Raw genomic sequence first — 14,484 nt, 5'->3', positions numbered from 1 at the left:
GAGTTCACCTTTGCAAAACAAGCAAGGGTTTGAATGTTGGCCCAGTTTAATTGAAGGGAGTGCACCTAAACTACATTATATTAATGGGAACCATCTACATAAAAATACTTCCTCCATTCAAACATGACAAGAGTCCATGAATAGTCAATTTGTTTATTTATCTTCACCCTCCCCTTTTAGGGAATATAGGGGATGTGTTGTAAATAGATTATCAACCCTTTTTAACTTTTGCAGTTTCACATTTTTCAGTGTTGACCAGCATCAAATATATTTTTATTTTGAGATTTGCCCCAGTTCTGTCTGGTACTGGAGGCTGTGGCTGAAGAGACAGCTGGAAAATTGCCAGTCAGTCTTTTTATCCACATCAGTGGCACCACAATCAGGTTTTTAGAAGTTCTTTTGTGGCACAGTGATTTGAAACTAAAATTTAAGTGTGATCCAGCACTGCCCAATATTTAATTTTTTTAAACAGTGCATTCCGCAGGTTTAACAATGTGATCTGTAATGCAATAATAAACATAAAATGCTGGAAAAACTCAGCATGGATAGAGAATCAAAGTTAAAATTTCAAGGCGAATATGAAGCTTTGGAAGTGGAGGGTGGCACAGTGGTTAGCACTGTTGCTTTACAGCGCTATGGTTCCAGGTTTGATTCCCGCTTGGGTCACTGTCTGTGCGGAATCTGCACGTTCTCCTCGTGTCTGCGTGGGTTTCCTCCGGGTGCTCGGTTTCCTCCCACAAGTCCCGAAAGATGTGCTGTTGGTTGAATTGGACATTCTGAATTCTCCCTCTGTGTACCTGAACAGATGCCGGAGTGTGGCTACTAGGGGATTTTCAAGTGACTTCATTGCAGTGTTAATGTAAGCCTACTTGTGACAATAATAAAAAGTATTATATTTTTGGTGCATATCTTTAATTTTTTTAAAGGGGTCAGTCAACAAGACTTAACTACACAAGGCTATATGTACCTTTAAGCTGTTTTATTTTACAAGTCAAGATAAAAAAAGATTGTGATTGAACTCAGACCTCACTCGGTACAACTGCACTTTACAGAACAAAAGATTTGCTTGTTAGGTGAATTGTATATTCTGAATTCTCTCTCCTTGTACCCGAATAGGTGTTGTAAGACCATAAGACATAGGAGCAGAATTAGGCCACTTGGCCCATTGGGTCTGCTCCGCCATTCAATCATGGCTGATATTTTTCTTATCCCTATTCACCTGCCTTCTCCTCATAACCCCTGATCCTCTTATTGATCAAAAAACTATCTCAGTGATTTGGTATCCACAGCCTTTTGCGGCAAAGAGTTCCACCAATTCACCACCCTCTGGCTGAAGAAATTCTTCCTCATCTCTGTTTTAAAGGATCGCCCTTTTAGTCTGAGATTATGTCCTCTGATTCTAGTTTTTCCTATAAGTGGAAACATCTCTCCATGTCCATTCTATCCAGGCCTCACAGTATCCTGTAAGTTTCAATGAGATCCCCTCTCATCCTTCTAAACTCCGAGTACAGATCCAGATGATCATATGATAAGCTCTTCATTCCAGGGATCATGCTTGTGAACCTCCTCTGGAACCTTTCCAAGGCCTGCACATCCTTCCTTAGATACGGGGCCCAAAACTGCTCACCATACTACAAATGGGGTCTGACCAGAGCCTTATATAGCCTCAGAAGTACATCTCTGGTCTTGTATTCTAACCCTCACGACATGAATGCTAACATTGCATTTGCCTTCCTAAGTGCCGACTGGACCTCAAGAGAATTGTGAACAAGGACTTCCAAGTCCCTTTGTGCTTCTGATTTCCTAAGTACCTCCCCATTTAGAAAATAGTCTATGCCTCCATTTTTCCTTCCTAAGTATCTCCCGATTTGGAAAATAGTCTATGCCTCCATTTCTCCTAGCCTGTCCAAATCCTCTGCCGCTAACCTGCTTCCTCAGTACTACCTGCCCCTCTACAGATCTTTGTATCATCTGCAAACTTAGCAAGAGTGCCTTCAGTTCCTTCTTCCAGGTCATTAATGTATAGTGAAAAGTTGGGATCCCAGCACTGACCCCTGAGGCACACCACTAGTCACTGGCTGCCATCCTGAAAAAGACCCCTTTATACCCACTCTGTACCTTCTGTCAGTCAGCCAAACCTCTATCCATGCTAGGAAATTATCCTTAACACCATGGGCTCTTAACTTATTTAACAGTCTCCTATGCGGCACCTTGTCAAAGGCCTTCTGGAAATTTAACTAAATCATGTCCACTGGGTCTCCTTTGTCTAACTTCCTTGTAACCTCCTCAAAGAACTCTAACAGATTTGTCAGACGTGACCTCCCCTTGACGAAGCCGTACTCAGTCCTATTTTATCATGCACTTCCAAGTACTCCACGATCTCATCTTTAATAATTGACTCTAAAATTTTACTAATGACCGAAGTCAGGCTAACCAGCCTATAATTTCCCGTCTTCTGCCTCCCTCCCTTCTTAAACAGGGGTGTTACAGTAGCCACTCTCCAGTCCCCTGGGACCCTCCCTGATTCCAGTGTTTCCTGAACGATCACAACCAATGCCCCCACAATATTCTCTGCTATCTCTTTTAGAACCCTGGGGTATAGTCCATCCGGTCCAGGTGATTTATCCATCTTCAGACCTTTCAGTTTCCCCAGAACCTTCTCCTTAGTAATGGTCCCTGCACTCACCTCTGCGCCCTGGTTCTCCTGGAGCTCTGGCATCCGACTGGTGTCTTCCACCATGAAGACTGATGCAATGTAACTATTCAGTTTGTCTGCCATTTCTTTGTTTCCTATTATTACTTCTCCAGCCAAATTTTCCAGTGGTCCAATGTCTATTTTTACTTCTCTCTTACCTTTTAAATATTGAAAAAACTCTTCCTATCTTCTTTTATATTACTAGCTGGCTTGCACTCATACTTCATCTTCTCCCCCTTTGTTGCTCTTTTAGTTGTCCTCTGCTCACTTTAAAGGCTTTCCAATCCTCTGGTTTCCCCCTAATCCTCGCCACTTTGTCTGCTTTTTCTTTAACTTTTATGCTGTCCTTGACATCCCTCATCAGCCATGGATGCCTTGTTCTCCCCTTAGCATGTTTCCTCTTCCTTGGGATGAATTTCTGTTGTGCCTCCCGAATAACCCCCAAAAACCCCTGGCATTGCTGTTCCACTGTCTTCCCTGCTGGGCTCCTTTTCCAATCAACTCCGGCCAGCTCCTCCCTCATGTCTTTGTAGTTACCCTTATTTAATTGTAATACCATTACATTTGATTGTGACTTCTCCCTCTCAAACTGCAGGGGCTGGTTTAGCACACTGGGCTAAATCGCTGGCTTTTAAAGACCAAAGCAGGCCAGCACGGTTCAATTCCTGTACCAGCCTCCCCGAACAGGCACCTGAATGTGGTGACTAGGGGCTTTTCACAGTAACTTCATTGAAGCCTACTTGTGACAATAAGTGATTTTCTTTTCATTTTCAAAATCTCTCATATTGTGGTCACTGCTCCCTGAGGGTTCCTTTGCCTTAAGTTCCCTAATCAATTGTTGTAGTGTGGTGACTAGGAGTAACTTCATCGCAGTGTTAATGTAAGCCGACTTGTGACACTACTAAAGATTATTATTATACACTTCATAGCAGCAACCGCTCATTTTGCTTGATTTAAAATAGATGACAACTATCTTCCTGTAAACTGCTGAGCCTGGAAAATCAATTGCCCTTGGAATTTGCTGATCAAAAATGAAACTGACTGCAAATAAGTGTTTCTTGTTTTTAATCCTCCCCTTCCGATTGAGGATATGTGCTCCACAGTGGTGAAGAAGTGCTACATTTACAAAAAAAACCAAAGCCTGGCCACGATGACGAACTAATTTTTACAGCATTAACTCCAAACTGCTCCCTCGCTCACCCCGTCTGGCATTGGCAGGTGCGGGAGCGAGCAGAGGCCCAAAGTGACGCGCCCAACGTGAACGCGCACGTCCCTTCCAAAATGGGTTACCAAAGCTGCCGTGAGCGTCAATGAGCGCGTCGCTATTAAAGGGAGTGAGGCAGCGCGGCTCGCGCTAGTTCCGGTTCGCTGGGCGATCGTTTTCTTTTGAATCCTTTAATTTGGTTCGAGTGCTCGTCGCTCGCGCTGAAAAGAGGCGGCGGCTGCAGCCGGGCCGAGAATGGTGATCGGGAGACGATGGTGTTCGAGTCTTTAGTGGTCGACGTTTTGAACCGTTTCTTGGGAGATTACGTGGTGAACGTGGACAGCTCACAGTTGCAATTAGGAATTTGGGGAGGTATAGTTTATGATCTAGAGTCTCAGTTTTATATACGGTATCCATATAACGTTTGGGTGTTTGACAAGTACCTGCGTGAGCAGCTGCTGTCACTGGGTGTGGATCTCGGCACCCTGGCGATTGGGAGTGACCCACCCACTAGGATCCTGCAGTAAAATGCACCATAGCAGACAATTCTGTTATTTAAAAAAAAACAATTGATTTTAAGTGGTCTGCAATCACCTGAGAAATGTCATTGTTTTGCACATTGGTTATTAAAATGTTTAATGGCTGTTGCAAAGCTGCAAGTAGATTGTTGTGCAAATGCTATCCACAATATTGCTTGGCTTTATGGTCAGATCATTTCAAATTTTAGCTACTGTATGTGCATTAGTGACATATTACTGCTCGCAATTAAATTTGACACAGGGCTTGAACTTAACATAGGGTATGCTTTAAACATGTCACCCAACATGGGGTATGCATTTAACATGTTGCCCAAATGGGGTATGCTTTAAACATGTCGCCCACCATGGGGTATGCTGAAAACATGTCGCCCACCATGGGCTATGCTGGAAACATGTCGCCCACCATGGGCTATGCTGGAAACATGTCGCCCACTATGGGCTATGCTGGAAACATGTCGGCCACCATGGGCTATGCTGGAAACATGTCGCCCACCATGGGCTCTGCTGGAAACAGGTCGCCCACCCTGGGCTATGCTGGAAACATGTCGCCCACCCTGGGCTATGCTGGAAACATGTCGCCCACCCTGGGCTATGCTGGAAACATGTCGCCCACCCTGGACTATGCTGGAAACATGTCGTCCACCATGGGCTATGCTTGAAACATGTAGCCCATATACTATATAGTTGCCTGCACAATGTCTGTTCATTCCTGTTTTTATGCTTCAATGTGCACAATATGATGGATTAATTTAAATGCCGTTGTGTATACACTTCATTCTTTTGTAAAGGCAGAAGTTGAAATAAAATTGCAGCACTGGATCAATTGGGGGAAAGAAACATACACATAAACATTCTCATATTAACTAGCCAGTAGCAACTTTGAAGAATGCATATAACCTAAAGTTGTAAACTTTGAAAGCAAGGATTGATTAGTTTGAGGCTGCAATCCAATTTCTTGCAGTTTTGGTTTCATTTTAGCTTTGTGTTGTGCTTCGTTCTTTTCAGTTGTTTATCTTTATCGTGTTATAAACTAATATTGCTATATTGATTGCCGTGGACCATTGACTGAGAAGTAATATGTTTAAAACATTGCTATCATTGATACTAATACCAGAGAAAGGGCAAGGACTGCTGAATGTTTTAAGCAGATTATAATGTCTTCTGGGCCAGCACTAAACAGGAAAAGTTCATTATTATTTTATTCAAGGCATTTTCATATACCAAAAGAATCAGAAGAACAACAAAACTGTTTAGTAAACAACAAACAACCACACTCCACCTGCTCCTCTGACACCAACCCCACCTTAACATCCCACCTTCACATTTTAACCCACTTACCCCCCCCACCCCTAAACCTCTTTAAAGAAATCAATAAACAGTTTCCACCAACGGGTGAGCCCCTCTGCTGACCCCCTCAAAGTGAACTTGACCTTCTCTGGCCTCAGGAATTCTGCTAGGTCGCTCACCCACACTCGTGCCTTAGGCAGCTCCCAACTCCTGCCACCTTAGCAAAATCCGTCTCTGGGATATCTGGGAGGCAAAGGCCAAAACATCGGCCTCTCTCAGCTCTGGACTCCAAAGTCTTGTGACCCCAAATATCGCCAACTCTGGACTCAGAATCACCTCCATACCCAGCACCTCGGACATCACGTCTGAGCACCCCTGCCAGAACCCCCTCCGTCTCAACATGCCCAGAACATGTGGGCATGATTCACGGGTCCCCTCGCGTATCACCCACACCTATGCTCTACCCTCTCAAAGAACCTACTCATCCTCGTCACCATCAAATGAGCCTTACGCACCACCTTAAACAGGATGAGGCTTAACCTCACACGTGATTAGGACGCATTAACCCTCTGCAAGGCTGCCGCCCACGTCTCGGCCCCCACCACTCCTCGCAGCTTGTCCTCTCATTTCCTCTTTATCCTCCACCAAGGCTCCCTCCCACTCTATCAACCCCCTGTAGACTTCCAACACCTTCCCCTCCCCTATTTTGTCCTTCGACAGCACCTTATCCTGCTGAGGCTTAATCTCGCACATGAATAAAAAATAAAATAATCTTTTATTGTTACAAGTATGAAGTTACTGTGAAAAGCCCCGAGTCATCACATTCCGGCGCTTGTTCGGGTAAGCCAGTACGGGAATTGAACCCGCGCTGCTGGCCTTGTTCTGCATTACAAACCAGCTGCCCAGCCCATTGAGCTATATCGGCCCATGACGATGCTGCATTCAACCTCCGCAAGGCCTCTTTCCGCGTCCCGGCCTGCACCTCCCCTCCCAACTCCTCTTCCTATTTGCGCTAATCTCCTCCACAAGAGAGCCCTCCATCTCCATCAATTGACTATAGATATCCAACACCTTCCCCTCCCCAATATCATCCTCCAATAACAACTTGTCCTGCAACACCAGAGGTGGCAGCCCCAGGAAGAATGGCACTTCTCTCCTCATGAAATCACTCACCTGCAGGTACCTAAAACCATTCCCCTTGGGAAGCTCATATGTTTCCTCCAACTCCTCCAGCCTTGCAAGCCTGCCCACTATAAACAAGTCCCTAAAGTACACTATTCCCACCTGCCGCCACCCCTGGAATCTCATGTCCTACCCCACTGGCACAAACCTCTGATTCCCACATATCAATGCCCAGACCGACATGCCCTCCAACCCAAAATGCTGCCTCCACTGGTTCCACACCCCAACACCGAAATCACCACTGGGCTCACCGAGTACTTGGCTGGCGAGAACAGGTGTCAACAACAGTGCACACAAACCCGTTCCCCTACACAACGCCGCCTCCATCTGCCCCACACCGACCCCTCCTCCACTGCTCATTTCCTCATCATTGTGATGTTCGCCACCCAATAATAATTAATTAAACCCGGCAACGCCAGCCCTCCCGTCCCCAGGATCTTCCCCGCCCACACAAATCCCATGATTATCCAGTTCACCTTCCTGAGAAAGGACTTGGGAACATAGATTAGATTGGATTTGTTTATTGTCACGTGTACCGAGGTACAGTGAAAAGTATTTTTCTGCAAGCAGCTCAACAGATCATTAAGTACATGAAAAGAGAAGGAAAAAAAGAAAATACATAATAGGGCAACACAAGGTATACAATGTAACTACATAAGCACCGGCATGAGGTTGTCCATCAGAGGGTCGTTTAGGAGTCTGGTAACAGTGGGGAAGAAGCGGTTTTTGAGTCTGTTCGTGCGTGTTCTCAGACTTCTGCATCTCCTGCCCGATGGAAGAAGTTGGAAGAGTGAGTAAGCCAGGTGGGAAGGGAATTTGATTATGCTGCCCGCTTTCCCCAGGCGGCAGGAGGTGTAGGTGGAATCAATGGATGGGAGGCAGGCGTGTGTGATGGACTGGGCTGTGTTCACGACTCTCTGAAGTTTCTTGCGGTCTTGGGCCAAGCAGTTGCCATACCAGGCTGTGATGCAGCCAGATAGGATGCTTTCTATGGTGCATCTTGTTGCCTTTTTTTAACCTACTGTAAATATGGCAATCAATGAGGTTGCCATTTTTTCTTTGGATATCGATATTATATTGCTCAGAGTCGGCAGGTATCAAATGATACCACCACAAGGTTCAACCCGATATCGATCGAAGAGCCAAACACCAGTTAGTTATTTCAAGAGCAAGGGTACTTTATTTCCACACACAATTAATCATGCAACATAGACACTACTAGTTAAACTACACCTATCAACTATGACAACCTGTACTTAACTTCAGGCACCAGGCTTAGGTCAGAGGAACAGTGGCCGTTGTTTGAATCTATCGGGTCTGTAGAAGTAACTGCTGCTCAGCTGGCCTTATCCGTCTGGTAGCGGGGATTGAACTTGACCTTGCATCTGGTGGTGCTACAATCGGAAGTAGATGTTGCCGGAGCGCCAGGTCCAAGAGAGGCCAAACACATGGTGGTCTCTCTTTTTATCCTTGGGGGATTTTGCGCTCTTTTGGGTGGTCCTTCAGTTTGGACCCCACTAATTAGGTAATTCTTGATCACTGTGTTTGATTTGAACCAATGAAGGGGTAGGTGCCTTGATGGCTGGGTTGTTCTCAGCGGTCATTGACCCTGTTGTTTACGCTTCCTGAGTACAGGGAGTGGCGCCAAAATGTCTGGGATTGTATCGGTTGCTCAAGTATCAGTCCTTTGACGGAGATGGGCCATCAAAATACTAATCGGTTGGGGGTTTCTATACCATCTGGATTCTTCGCTCACAAATATACATTCAGGATCTGAGCTTGCCTGAACCTTGCATTGTCCATTTTTCCCGTTATACTTTGCAACCGTCCATGTTCCTTATTGTAAGTGGCCATCCCAGATGGCTACAGTCCGTCCTCTTGATCCTCAACGCGAACGATCACACTACTAAATCGTCTCCTGTTCTCTGATGTGCCGGGTACCCCCATTCAAGGACAGGTTCTATCCTACTCTGTCCTATGGATCAAAACATTTACCTAAGTTTTCCCTAATACAACACATATCTCTAAAAATTGTAAGGGGGCACTATAATATTCAATAATTAATTTCAGTCTCTTTACACAAAAAGAGGAACCTCTAACTGTCCTTAACTAAACTACACTCATGCTGCTATCTAATAACCAAATAACTTGTATCATAATACAAAATAAACAATAGCAGCATCACATTCCTACTTTACACTAATGTCAATTTACAGAGAAAGTAACGTTATTAAAAACAAACCGCAGAATTTATTAGGGAGGAAAAAGTTCAGAAAGAGTGTGGGGTTTGCTGGAGTCCGAGGAAAGGGGCTCTGAGTGTGTACTGGAGGGTGGGAGGCTCTCCTTCGCCATTTCCGAAGTCTGATCGTCTGGATGACACTGCAAAGTATAGCTATAACCAATAGGGCTTCTACTGTGTACGAAAGGGAGTACCATTTTATGATATCACACTATGTGGGGGGTGTCAGTGGCTGTGTCTATGTGTGGTGTAGTGTCCGGGCTGGGGGTGTCGTGTTGGGTGGTCATGTTTAGGGCCTGTGTGGTGAGGGGTGTAGGGGCGGGTAACGCGCGCAACTGTATTGATCCAATGACGATCATGATGCAGATCATCAGGTTCGTCTTCATCTTGTCTGTATCTTCCTCTGTCTTCTGGTATATTCGTATCTTCCTGGGGGCACAAGCATAACAGCCTGTGTTTGATGGGCTGAGTGGGCAGACAATTTCTCCATCCAGTGCAAACCCGTTTCAACCAAGTGTTTGATCATGTAAATAGCAGGTGGGGGATAGCAACCCAAGGGTCTTCGGAAAGGGAACAAAAGTTGTGGCAAAGTGCATTCTTTAAACCAGTTTTAAAAAGGAGAGCAAAAGAGTTTCGAAAAGAACTTTCCGAATGGGGTGCGTTTCAGCTGCGACAAGACAAGAATGGGTGGAATCCCCGGGTAGGGCGGTGATCAGTGCCATTGCTTCACTACCCAAGCTTGGCTGACCAAATATATAGGGGGTCCCCAGGCAGGGCGGGGATCAGTGTCATTACTCCACTGCCTGAGTGACCTTCCAAGAGCGGTAAGAATTTGAGCATGTATGGACTTTCAGCAAACTTGTGCCTTCAACTGCCATGTGGCATCAGAGGAGTAGTTGTAACTGTATCAAGAAATTTTCGTGAGATCGAAAACCAAAATAGGACAAGAGAGAGAACATTCAGCATTAAAAAAACAAACTAAAGAAGAAAGCGGGCAGGTTCCATCAGGGAGTAGGACATTGCAAATCTCAATCGGTTCCTTTCTTTCATCATCTGGACACCTCAAGGTTCCATTCCAAAAAGGGTCTCAAAGGGGTTAGCAGGTGGGAATCCGACACTGAGTCATCACCATCTCCCGGGTGCTAAACTTGTGCCTGGAGTTTCAGTGCCAATGCAGCGTGGGCCGATGTGGGGTCCATCTCGTCGTTCCGTGTCAGACAACAGGAATTGTCGTGGTGCCAATGTTTCGTATTCTGTAGGGCGGTAGGGGTAAGGGGGGTGTCGCTATCGTTGGGTGGTTGGTCAGGTTCTTGTAACGGCAAATAGATTGTGTCCGTGGGGCCGAACATATCGTGGTCGGTGTCACTGGGGCTGTAGTGACTGGGGCCTGGTCTGTTTTTCCATTGGTCGGGAGTATCAAGGGTATCCGTTGTGCTGTTGTTGTCGCTATTGCTATCACTAGTAATCAAGTGTGAGGGTGAATTTGGACTCTGGGGGTGGAGTCAAGGTCATGTCTGTGGACGTGCTGTCCTGGCTGGGGGAGGGCTGGATTAGGTTGTCGGTGGGCGGGTCTCCGTTGTCTGCCATTGCCAGTGAGATGTGGTGTGAGTGGCTGCACTGCATTCCATAAACCTTAAACTGGTTTATATGGAACCATCCTGATTTTCCATTAGGATGTGTGATCTTGTAAACTGAGGGGCTTACTTTATCGGAAATTGAGTAGGTCCTGCAAATTAGGGGAGAGGAATGAACTAGGATTGTACAGGGAGATTATGACTTGCTGTCCAACTGTATACTCTGTTGGATGTACTGTCTTATCAAAGCAGGCCTTACTCTGCTTTCTTCTAGTGCTGAGTCGAACAGCTGCAGCGAGCTGTGCTGTTTTAATATTCTCCATCATGTTTTGGACCGCTTTTTCGTGGTAAGGGCGGTGACTGTGGGGCTGGCCAAATCAAGTCCAAATAAATACTCGATATCCTTCATGGGTCGTCCGGTCATGAGGATATGGGGGGTGTTGAACTTGACACCATGTTTCTAATAAACATCAGTGCGAATGGGAGTGCTGTGTCCCATGTCGTATTATGCTGCTGTACCATCTTCCTAAGTGTTGCCTTTAGGGTCCGATTTGTGCGTTCCACATTGCCTATCACCCGCAGTCCAGCGGCAATGTAAAACTTCTGTTTTATGCCAGAAATCGTTAGGACATTTTTCATAACTCTGCCTGTGAAGTCCGAACCTTGGTCCGACTCAATACTCCGGGGTGTCCCCATCTATTGAAAATGTGTTCGGTTAGAATTTTTGCCGTTGCTTTGGAAGTGTTTGTTCTTGAAGGGAATGCTTCTACCCATTTCGTGAATGCGTCGATGACGACCAACACACATTTGTAGCCATATCTGCAGGAGGGGGGAGGGGACCAATACAGTCTAACTGCAAGTTTGTCCATGGGCCATTAACAGGGTGGGTGTGTCTTAGCTGACCTTTCTTTGCAAATCTGTCCGGGTTGTTCTAGGCGCAAATCAAGCAATTCTCAATGAAATGGGTTACGTCAGTTTTTAAATTGGGCCACCAGCAGAGAGGTCTGAGGTCGGCAAGGGTGGAATCTATCCCTTGGTGTCCGTGTCTGTCATGGAATTGGCAAATAATCTGGTTCCTGTCCTGGGTGGGGTCCACATAATACCATCCTTTAAAACGATTCCCTCATGGATCGTGAAAGTATTTTGGGGGGCTGGGAAGTCTCCTTTTAAAATTTCCTTTAGTGTCTCATCATCTTTTTGTGCCTGGGCTAAATCTTGAATGTTGGTCTGTGAGACCTGGACCGCGTGTACTGGGGCACTCTCGGGGGGTTGCCAAAAGTGGCCATGTCGTGAGCCTGCTTTCGCTAGGGCGTCTGCTTTCACGTTACCGGGTGGGGAGGAACGGTGGTGGCTTCTAACTTTTATGATTCCGTATTTTCTACCTTTCACTGTCTGGAGAATGTGTTTGAGTAATGGCGCTGAGGGTAGGGGTTTTCTGTCTGCGGATATAAATTCTCTAGATTCCCACAAAGGCAGGAATTCTGTCAAGCTGTTGCAGACGTACAAACTGTCTGAATATATGTCTGCTGGTGTCGGGAACAAATCTGGGTGCTGCACAATGTAAGCAATGGCTGCTAACTTGGCTGCCTGCCGAAATGTGCTCTTCCTTGGTGTCAGTCGAGGAGCAAGCTGTCCACATACTGAACGAGGCATTCAGGTCGGGGCAATTTTGCTAATCCGTTCGCCAGTTGTCTTTAAAAACTGGAGGGGGAGTTGCGGAAGCCTTGTGGAAGGCATGTCCACGTGTACTGCTGTCCCGGGAAAGTGAACGCAAATTTGTATTGGCACATTTTGTCCAATGGAATGAACCAAAAGCCATTGCTAATGTCCAAAACCGTGAAAAATTTTGACTGAAGTCCCTGTTTTAACATGGTCTCGGGACCCGTGGCAACGGTGGGAGTTGCTGGCGGAGTTACTATGTTTAATTCCCTATAATCGATGGTCAGTCGCCATGAACCATCTGGTTTTCTTACGGGCCAAATCAGGGCATTATTCGTTGATGCTACGTGCCGAATTACTCCTATTGTGGAGGAGGTGTTGTTGTTTATTCTTACTGATTGTGGTCTGTAGGTCAGAAAGTCGAGAATCCAGTTGCAGAGTGAGGCGCCAAGTCCTAGGTTTTGGAGCTTTGATATGAGGTTGGCTGGGATTATGGTGTTGAAGGCGGAGCTGTCGTCAATAAATATGAGTCTGATGTAGGAGTCCTTGTTGTCGGGATGCTCTAGGGATGTGTGTAGGGCCAGGGAGATGTTGTGGACGAGTTGTGGTGGGATGCGAATTGCAGTGGATCAAGGCGTTCTGGGAGTATGGAGGTGATGTGCTTCATGACCTACCTCTCAACGCACTTCATCACGACTGAAGTCAGGGCCACCGGACGGTGGTCATTGAGGCACGTTGCCTGGTTTTTCTTTGTCACCGGTGTGATGGTAGTCTTCTTGAAGCAGGTGGGGACCTCGGAGCGGAGTAGCGACAGATGGAGAAGTTTTGGAACACAAACAAGAACCTGGCAACACTGTCATTTTAACTCTCTGCACGAGCCCAGCCATTGACAGCAACAGTGACAACAGATCCCACCCCACCCCCACTCTTGAAATCTGCCTTCAAACCTTCTACCAGTCATGCCAAGTTCAATTTATGTAGCTGGGCCCAGCTCCGCGCTACCTGGATTCTCAGATGCCGAAAACCTGCCCCACCACCTGGAATGGCAACTCTCCTAACCTTCTCCTGCCGGCTAGCATTGATTGAGAACACCTCGCTCCTCCCCATGTTCAATTTGTACCCCGAAAACCAGCCAAATACCCTCAAGATCCCTATAGCCCTCTGCTGCCCACCAGGTCTGAGAGTTGCAAACAAATATCATGACAAATATCTGGGACTTACTAGGCTTCTGCAAGCTTGACTAGCTAGTTGAGATTGCTGGCAACACGTATCCTGTGTTCAATGCATACGTGTGAGCTGAAAAGATTGTATTGGAAGCAGAGAAGGTTCACTCTGCTGATTATTGTGATGAAGGAATGTTGTGCTGGTTGGGCCTGTGCTCAATGGCATTTATAAAAATGAAATGTAGCCTTATTCAAACATAGATTGCGAGGAACCTTGGTATAATGGATGTTGAGAAGACGTTTTCCCTCATGGGGGAATCTAGAACTAGGGGGCACAGCTTAAAAAAAAGGGTTCTCCCGTTTAAGACTGAGATAAAGATTTTTTTCTTGTTGTTAGCCTTTGGAAGTCTCTTACCAGAGAGGCAGGATGTGTAGATGCCAGCGTTGGACTGGGGTGAGCACAGTAAGAAGTCTTACAACACCAGGTTAAAGTCCAACATGTTTGTTTCAAACACTAGCTTTCGGAGCACTGCTCCTTCCTCAGGTGAATGAAGAGGTATGTTCCAGAAACATATATATAGACAAATTCAAAGATGCCAGACAATGCTTAGAATGCGAGCATTTGCAGGTAATTCAGTCTTTACAGATCCAGAGATAGGGGTAACCCCAGGTTAAAGAGGTGTGAATTGTCTCAAGCCAGGACAGTTGATAGGATTTCGCAAGCCCAGGCCAGATGGTGGGGGATGAATGTAATGCGACATGAATCCCAGGTCCCGGTTGAGGCCGCAGTCGTGTGCGGAACTTGGCTATAAGTTTCTGCTCGGCGATTCTGCGCTGTCGCGTGTCCTGAAGAATGCTTGGAGAATGCTTACCCGGAGATCAGAGGCTGAATGCCCTTGACTGCTGAAGTGTTGTAAATTTCTTACAGAGAGGCAGGGTCAT

General features: G+C 46.1%; 1 protein-coding gene across 1 annotated transcript in view; it reads left to right on the top strand.

Annotated features, from left to right (window-relative positions):
• Positions 1–4,032: 4,032 nt before the first annotated feature.
• The window catches only part of vps13a (vacuolar protein sorting 13 homolog A), a 634,190-nt gene continuing 623,738 nt past the window's right edge, over positions 4,033–14,484 (top strand). The window contains 1 exon segment of the mRNA XM_038803880.1: positions 4,033–4,271. Coding sequence (XP_038659808.1) covers positions 4,172–4,271 — 100 coding nt within the window. The 5' untranslated portion in view covers positions 4,033–4,171.

Source organism: Scyliorhinus canicula, chromosome 8, assembly GCF_902713615.1.
Source record: "Scyliorhinus canicula chromosome 8, sScyCan1.1, whole genome shotgun sequence".
Taxonomy (NCBI): domain Eukaryota; kingdom Metazoa; phylum Chordata; class Chondrichthyes; order Carcharhiniformes; family Scyliorhinidae; genus Scyliorhinus; species Scyliorhinus canicula.
The sequence above is the reverse complement of the archived record's forward strand: the minus strand, read 5'-3'. Positions and strand labels throughout refer to the sequence as shown.